The sequence below is a fragment of the Gobio gobio genome (genome assembly GCF_949357685.1).
Source record: "Gobio gobio genome assembly, chromosome: 19".
NCBI classification, from domain to species: domain Eukaryota; kingdom Metazoa; phylum Chordata; class Actinopteri; order Cypriniformes; family Gobionidae; genus Gobio; species Gobio gobio.
Window position 1 is genome coordinate 24,150,139 of NC_137112.1, and position 8,733 is coordinate 24,158,871.

At 34.6% G+C, this 8,733-nt stretch overlaps 1 protein-coding gene across 1 annotated transcript; it reads right to left on the reverse strand.

Moving 5' to 3' along the window:
• Window positions 1-5,783: 5,783 nt before the first annotated feature.
• On the reverse strand, window positions 5,784-8,335 carry ptgfr (prostaglandin F receptor (FP); the record flags this gene model as incomplete). The annotated part of the gene is made up of 2 exons (XM_079845112.1): window positions 5,784-6,113; window positions 7,529-8,335. The coding sequence occupies 2 exons, from the start codon at window positions 8,333-8,335 to the stop codon at window positions 5,784-5,786; spliced, it is 1,137 nt and encodes a 378-aa protein (XP_079701238.1).
• Window positions 8,336-8,733: the final 398 nt, after the last annotated feature.

The following is an 8,733-nucleotide window of genomic DNA, read 5'->3' on the forward strand; positions in this document are numbered from 1 at the left end:
GTCTTTTTTTTAAAGGGATAGTTAACCCAAAAATGAAAATACTGTCAGTAATTACTCAACCTCATGTCGTTCCAAACCCGTAAGACCTGTTCATCTCCGGAACACAAATTAAGATATTTTTGATGACATCCGAGAGCTCTCTAACCCCACATAGACAGCAATTTAATTAACACAGAAAGATATTAAAAACATTGTTAAAATAGTCCATGTGACTCCAGTGGTTCAGCCTTAATTTTATGAAGCGATGAGAATACTTTTTTTGTTAAAAAAACAAACAAAAAAACACGCAAGGAGCAAGGCTGAGAACAAACAGGTAGCCGATAAAGACATCGCAGTAAAACATATTTTGACAAAGACAAACATAAAGTTTCAGACTTTCTATTATGTTTTTTAAGGCATTTCAAGCTCTGAAACATTTTAACAAACTCACATAGAAATATATTATAGGAGGGTTTGCGTTTTTCCATTTAAAAGTATGGATACATTTACAACATCAGAAGGGTGACTTTACATCACACTTAAAGGGATAGTTCACCCAAAAATAGCTATAACCCATAAGTTTTTATCATGTTTAGATAGTTTTGGATTACAGCAATTTGTTAATGTTCCAACTCATTCGAAAGGTCATACTCTTGATCTGGTCTGCTGTTCAGGTGTGATTCCTAGTAATTGCACTACCTCTGATTGATCACTGTCCGACCATTTGCTGGTGTCTTTCAATGTTTTTTTTTTTTTTTACCTGTGCATAAGCCTAAATCGAGTCATACTATTACATTTCGTAACATTAAGAACGTTGATGTCTCATTTTTTAGAGAATGCCTTTCCACACTTTCAGATAAAGAATATTTGTAGACTATTGATGATTTAGTCAAGCATTATAATGATAGTCTTCAAACCATCCTTGATGCTTGTGCTCCACTGAAAACCAGGACTGTTTCGTTTGTCAACACTGCACCCTGGTTTACATCTGAACTCCGTTAGCTAAAAATCAAGGGTCGTCGACTTGAACGACTATATGCCAAGACTCGACTTCAAGTTCATAAAGATATGTATGCTGATCACATGCAAGTTTATAAGACTGCGCTTTCCACTGCGAAATCAGATTATTATGCTAGTTTAATTGGGTCTGGTGTGGGAAACACAAAATCCCTTTTCTCTGTGGTTAACACTATTTTAAAGTCACCTGATTGTTCTAACTCTCATATGTATTCTACAGAGTTGTGTGAACCCTTCATGCTCTCTTTTAACAGGAGAGTAGAACATATCCATCAGCAATTGGTTCCATTTATTAGTAATTGCAACACATTTAATTTAAGTCCCATGCCATTTTCATTATCTTCATTTTCTATTCCAACGGCCGAGGAAATTTGTTTTATTATTCAAAAATCTAAATCTGTTACATGCATACTGGATCCATTACCGACTCATTTGGTTAAAGCCGGTTTACCTTTTCTTTCCCCTTTAATTATTGATATCCTACATACTTCACTTATATCTGGTACTGTCCCTACTGCATTTAAAACTGCTGTGATAAGATAACACCCATTCTTAAGAAACCTGGGACAGACCCAAAGAATCTTGATAATTTTCGCCCTATTTCAAATTTACCGTTTCTGTCAAAAATTCTAGAAAAAATTGTTGCTCTCCAGCTCCATGAACACCTTTCTTCTAATGATTTATATGAGCAGTTCCAATCAGGTTATCGTTCTCATCATAGTGTTGAGACTGCACTTGTAAAGATCTCCAATGATCTATTACTAGCTGCTGATTCTGGTCTTTTATCGATACTTGTACTTCTCGATCATAGTGCAGCATTCGATACCATTTCCCACAGAATTCTTTTAAGTAGATTGGAATCTATTGGTATCACTGGTATGGCTTTAAGTTGGTTTTGTTCTTATCTTAACGACCGCATTCAATTTGTGCAACTTAAACAGTTTAAATCAAAACCCACTTATGTTTCCTCTGGTGTGCCTCAGGGTTCTGTTTTGGGACCTCTTTTATTTATTATCTATCTTTTACCAATTGGCACTATTTTCAGGAAATATGGCATCCAATTTCACTGTTATGCTGATGACACCCAGCTTTATCTGTCTTCTAAACCTTCCTTAAAGTTTCCCCCATCTGCTCTTTTTGAATGTTTAGATGAATTAAAAATTTGGTTTTCAGGTAATTTTCTCAAGCTGAATAATAGTAAAACAGAGATTCTACTCATTGGATCAAAACATTCAATACCTAAGTCAAACATTTCATCTGTTACAATAAATAACTCCTCTGTTCCTCTGTCTAATCATGTAAAAAGTTTGGGTGTTATCCTTGACAGTACTCTGTCTTTTGAAGCACATATTAACAGTGTTACTCGTTCTGCATTCCATCATATTAGGAACATTAATCGGTTGCGTCCTGTTCTTTCACTCAAGAGTACTGCTACTCTTGTGCATGCTCTTGTAACATCACGAATTGACTACTGTAATGCCTTGTTTTATGGGCTTCCTTCAAAATCTGTTCACAAATTACAGTTAGTACAAAATGCAGCTGCTCGAGTTATTACCAGAACATACATTTCAGAACATATTACTCCTGTTTTACAAAATTTGCATTGGCTTCCAGTTAAATTTCGTGTAAATTTCAAAATTTTACTTTTATCTTATAAAGCACTTAATAATTTGGCTCCTCCATATCTTGTCGATCTTCTGCATCTATACATACCTTCTCGTACTCTAAGATCTGCTTCTGCACTTTCACTTGTTCTTCCATGCACTAGGACAACTACTATGGGGTCACGAGCTTTTAGTTATGCGGCTCCTCATTTATGGAACTTGCTTCCTGTAGAAGTTCGTAACAGTACAAGTCTTCAGGTTTTCAAAACTCGTCTTAAAACTTATTTGTTTAGGCAGGCTTTTATGTGATTTTAATGTTATTGTCGTCAGTTCTGTATTGTCTGTATTGTTTGATGAAACTTTTATCTTTTGTGTGAACTTTGTAAGGTGTCCTTGAGTGTCATGAAAGGCGCCTATAAATAAAATGAATAATAATAATAATAATAACTCCAGTGGCTCAACCTTAACTTTATGAAGCGATGAGAATACTTTTTTTGTGCAAAAACAAACAAAAATAACGACTTAATTCAACAATTTCGTTCTAGCCTGTGTCAGACTTCCACGCAGTTTACGCAACAATGAAGCGCTTTCGAGTTCTACGGCAGCCGATGCTGTTCACGTGAGCACCACGACGCAGCATTCACCCAATTATGGCGCAGGAGCTGCACTGTTTTTACAACGTAAACTGCGTAGGAGACGGACACAGGCTAGAATGAAATTGTTGAAAACAGTCTAAGAATTATTTTTATTTGTTTTTGCGCAGAAAAAGTATTCTCATCGCTTCACTAAGTTAAGGCTGTACCACTGGAGTTATGGGTTATAGCTATTTTTGGGTGAACTATCCCTTTAAGTGTGATGTAAAGTCACCCTTCTGATGTTGTAAATTTATCCAATCTTTTAAATGGAAAAAATGCAAACCCTCCTATAATATATTTCTATGTGAGTTTGTTAAAATGTTTCAGAGCTTGAAATGCCTCAAAAAACCTAAAAGAAAGTCTGAAACTTTATGTTTGTCTTTGTCAAAAATATCTATTATTTTGGTATGTTTTACTGCGATGTCTTTATCGGCTACCTGTTTGTTCTCAGCCTTGCTCCTTGCGTTTTTTTTTTTTTTTTTTTTACTCCTCAAATTACTTCTCAAATTCAAACTCTGTGTGTTTGTCTCAATGGAAGTGTATTACGTTGTCTTTTTATGTACATTCTGCAATAAAAAAATAAATAAAAATAAAATAAAATAAAAAATAAAATAAATGTAGACATTTGCAAAAAAATTTCCACGCAAAGGGCAATTAACAAACTGCTTGCCTTTTCTAAAAAATACAAAATAAAATAATATTAAAAAAGTCAAGTAAAGTCAAGTTGCTGGAAGTATTTGCTTTATTCCTGGACTAAAAATGACAAATTTGCAATCAATAAAGTACATAATTTCATATTTCAACATTTTTTACTAACAGTTAGGAAACGATAACCCAATAATTAATGCATAAAGTATCTATTCTGTATTATCTCGGAACACAAATGTAACAAATTACATGTTTACTAACGACCATAATTGATATGTTTTTATTATGAAATATTTATATTTGATAGGGCTTTGACACAGATTTAAACAGCTCATGTGACCATTTACAGCAGCCAGCAAAATGTTCACATTTTATTCAGAAAATTTAATTAAAAATGCTAAAACCCATAGATATCCTAAAATCCACATCATGAGGACACACACCCACTGTATATTAATATGTAAATTACTTACATGCATAACACTTTGGACAACATTTTTAATAAACAAAAAATTGCAGCATATACAAAACATCAGACAAAAGCTATTCCTACATTATGTGCTGTAATTGAGAGATAATGGAAACAGTAACATGACTGATACATTTGAACATGATTTTTTAAATTAGCTGATAACCAGATTTTTATTTTTCAAAACACACATTGGGTGACACAACATACTATAAAACGTCAAAATAATATATAGACCCTGCTATCCATTTGAACAAATTTGCAGCAAGCTTCTTTTCTGGCACATTGTAATTCTCTGTGATTGACCTCAGACTGAACTTTTAAATGAATGCAAATTTCCTTTTCAAGAGACATGGCATGGATCTCAGAAACAGTCTTTTCCACTGTAATGATCCATTATCCGTGAAATTAGGTTTGATGTCTTTATTCTTTATTAGCAACCTGCTTGTTCTCAGCCTTGCTCCTCACGTTTTTTTTTTGTTTTTGTTTTTTTGTTTACTCCTTTTCAAATTCAAACTCTGTGCGTTTGTCCCAATGGAAGTGTCTTGGTTTGTTATGTACATTCTGCATTTAAAAAATTTAAATTAAAAATAAAATAAATGTAGGCATTTGTGAAAAAATATTTCACGCAAGGCCCAATAAACAAACAGCATGCCTTTTCAAAAAAATAAAATAATAATAATATTTAAAAAAGTGTGTTTCTGGAAGTATGTGCTTTATTAATGGAGTAAAAATGACCAATAGAAATGTGCAAACAATAAAGTACATCATTTAATATATTTTATATATAATTTAAAGTTTTTTACTAACAGTTAGGAAAAGATAACTCATAAAGTATCTATACTGTGTCATCTCACTGGTCACAAATGTAACAAATTACATGTTTACTTACAACCATAATTTATTTGAGACAGAGCAAATGTTATAATAATTTAATAATAGACCACATAAACATTATAGGTCCTAAATATGGTTGTCGTGTCTTTATTATGACATATTTATATTTGATAGTGCTTTGACAAAGATTTAAACTTGGACAACATGTTTAATAAAAAAAAAATTGCAGCATATACAAAACATAAGAAAAAAGCTACATTCCTAATTACATTATATGCTTTAATTGAGAGACAATGGAAACAGTACATAACATGACTGATACATTTGAATCAAATTTTATTTTATTTTTTTCAAAACACACTTGGTTGACACAACATACTATAAAACTTCAAAGTAATAGACCCTGCTATCCATTTGGGAAAAATTGCAGTATGCAGCAAGCTTCTTTTCTGGCACATTGTAAGTCTCTGTGACTGAATTTTTAAATTAATGCAAATTTCTTCTACAAGAGACATCGCATGGAACCTAAGAAAGTCTTTTTCACTGTAATGATCCATTATCCGTGAAACCAGGTCTCATATCCCCCATTGCGGCTCAGGGGAGGTGAGCTGATTGGATGGCAGTGTCAGGTAGAAAAGGTCCATCCAGGCAGATGAAGTCTGGTCTGCTGATCACTGAGCTTCTGACCTCTAAGGTGGAGCTCTCCTGAGTGCTGCCCTGCCACTGGAGTTTAAATTTCAAGCGAGGACTGCAAAGTCTCAATGCCACCAGAAAAAGTCTCCTCAAAACAGCTTTGCGCAGGAGGATGTACACCCATGGATCGAGGATCTGGTTCCATGTCGCCATGCGTACAACCAGCAGCATATGAGTGTAAGATGCCTGATCCTCACCTTGATCCTGTAGGCTGAAGATGATGCCTGTTATCTGAGGACCAAATCATACATTGCATAAAGCATATGACATTCAAATTATACATCTGTGTTTGTAGCTCTAAGTAGGAAGAAATTGTTTTTCAATATGCTCAACCAATTGTATTGGTTACTTATATATATTTTAAATAAAATGTAATTATATTAATATATGGCCTACTGTATGTGTGTGTGTGTGTGTGTGTGTGTGTGTGTGTGTGTGTGTGTGTGTGTGTGTGTGTGTGTGTGTGTGTGTGTGTGTGTGTGTGTGTGTGTGTGTGTGTGTGTGTGTGTGTGTGTGTGTGTGTGTGTGTGTGTGTGGGCATGTTTTTGTGAAATATCAGGACACAAATGTGTATAATGACATGGGTATGACATAGGTATTACAAAAAGAGGGTGAAATATGAGGACGTTCCCCATGTCCTCACTTTTCAAAATGCTTATAAATCACACAGAACAAGTTTTTTTTCACAGAAAGTGAACTGCACAGTCTCATGTGAGGGCTAGGTTTAGGGGCAGGGGCAGTGTAAGGGGATAGAAAATACGGTTTGTACGGTATAAAAACCATTACGCCTATGGAATGTCCTCACATTTCACAAAAACAAACGTGTGTGTGTGTGTGTGTGTGTGTGTGTGTGTGTGTGTGTGTGTGTGTGTGTGTGTGTGTGTGTGTGTGTGTGTGTGTGTGTGTGTGTGTGTGTGTGTGTGTGTGTTTATGCTAAACAATATATCAATGTATTTATATTTTTCAAGTAGAATAACATTTATCAAAGGTAAAATTATATTTAGATTCAATACATGTACATTTTGATACATTAATAATACATTAATTACATTACATTATATCATATTATAATATATTTATATATATATATACACACATTATGTCATGTATAGGATCAAAAATACATGTTTATATATTTAATACATTTATATTTTATTAAATTGACTCTATAAACTATACAGTGCTTGCAGAATTATTAGGCACGTTGATTTTCTGATCATATTTTTTTCCAGGCACATTTTACCAATTCCAAACCACATTAATCTTAATAACTACTATTAATTTTGTATTTAATAATTTATTTTAGAAGTTATTAAGATGAATGTCTTACAAATAATAACATTTATTGAAGATCAAATTATATTTCTATTTAATAATTTCATATTTTTGGAATATATATTAATTATTTTATAATGTTTATGTGTTTGTATATATATTATATTATATTATGTTTTGAATTATAAAACCCCACAAATTCACCCACTGATTACAATTTTGTCATTATTTGCTCAGCGAATATTTAATTCTTACTTTTACCGATAAATAATATAACTATAATTAGAGAATAATCAAATAATAATTTATTTAGTAAGTTCGTTTTTTGGTAATTTATCAACCAGTATAAGAAATAAGAACCATCTTCTCACCAAAATTGGCCCCCAGCACACACAGGAAACCAGCATGATTGCTAAAAGCTGGCAGACCATCTCAGAATGGTGTGATGTGTTACGACAATGGCGATGATGATCTCGGTCAAGTTGTACCCTACTTCGCAGGAGGGTGAGGAAAGTCATGGTATTGCACACTAGTGAGAGGAGGAGAGCCAGCAAACCCAGCACAGAGAACAATATCGGCAGAAGGACATCCACCCAGTCACGCGGCCCCTGCAGGCGGAAAAAGCACCAGCTTCGTGAATGCTGCACCTGGTACGACCGCTGAAACAGGATGGGCAGCAGGGCCACCAGCAGACCCAGGAGCCAGGTCAGACCCAGCAGACTCTTGACATGATGGGACCCCAGTGCCGTGGTGTGGAAGAGAGGACGGGTCACTCCGATACAGCGCTCCACTGCCATCAAGCTCCCGAGTAACAGAGGAGTCAAACCGAAGAAAGCCATACAAACTCCAAAAAAGTCACACAGAGACTTATGATATGTTTCCCAGTCTTTATGTGAGGCGTAAACGTAGAGAGCCAAAGAGCCATTGATCAGGTGTCCCAAGAAGTCAGTCACCACCAGACCACTAGCAAACAAGAGGAAGGCTGCTTTAGACTTGAATCTGAACCTGTAGTAAGCTTTGATCAAGATAAAGAGAGCCAGAGTGTTGGAAACGATGCCCACTGTCATTGAGATGGCAGTCGAGGTCACAGACACTTCCCTTTTGTTACAGCTCCCATTGTTACACACACCATCACTCGACACCAAACATCCAGCATTAGCTGAGCCATTATAACTCATGATCGGCACTTCGCACTGCAAACAAACAAAGTATTAGTTTAAGTGATTTCATTTATATTAATCAAAAGTCAAGATAAGACTATCTATCTATCTATCTATCTATCTATCTATCTATCTATCTATCTATCTATCTATCTATCTATCTATCTATCTATCTATCTATCTATCTATCTATCTATCTATCTATCTATCTATCTATCTATCTATCTATCTATCTATCTATCTATCTATCTATCTATCTATCTATCTATCTATCTATCATCTATCATCAGTTTTTCTCTCTCTCTAAGATTAACTTATAGCTTAACTTGTGTCCAATAATTCACTATGCATTCAACTTGTGTGCATTGTTGTAACATGTAGGGGAGAGCGGGACACAACCTAACGTGGGGTTAGTT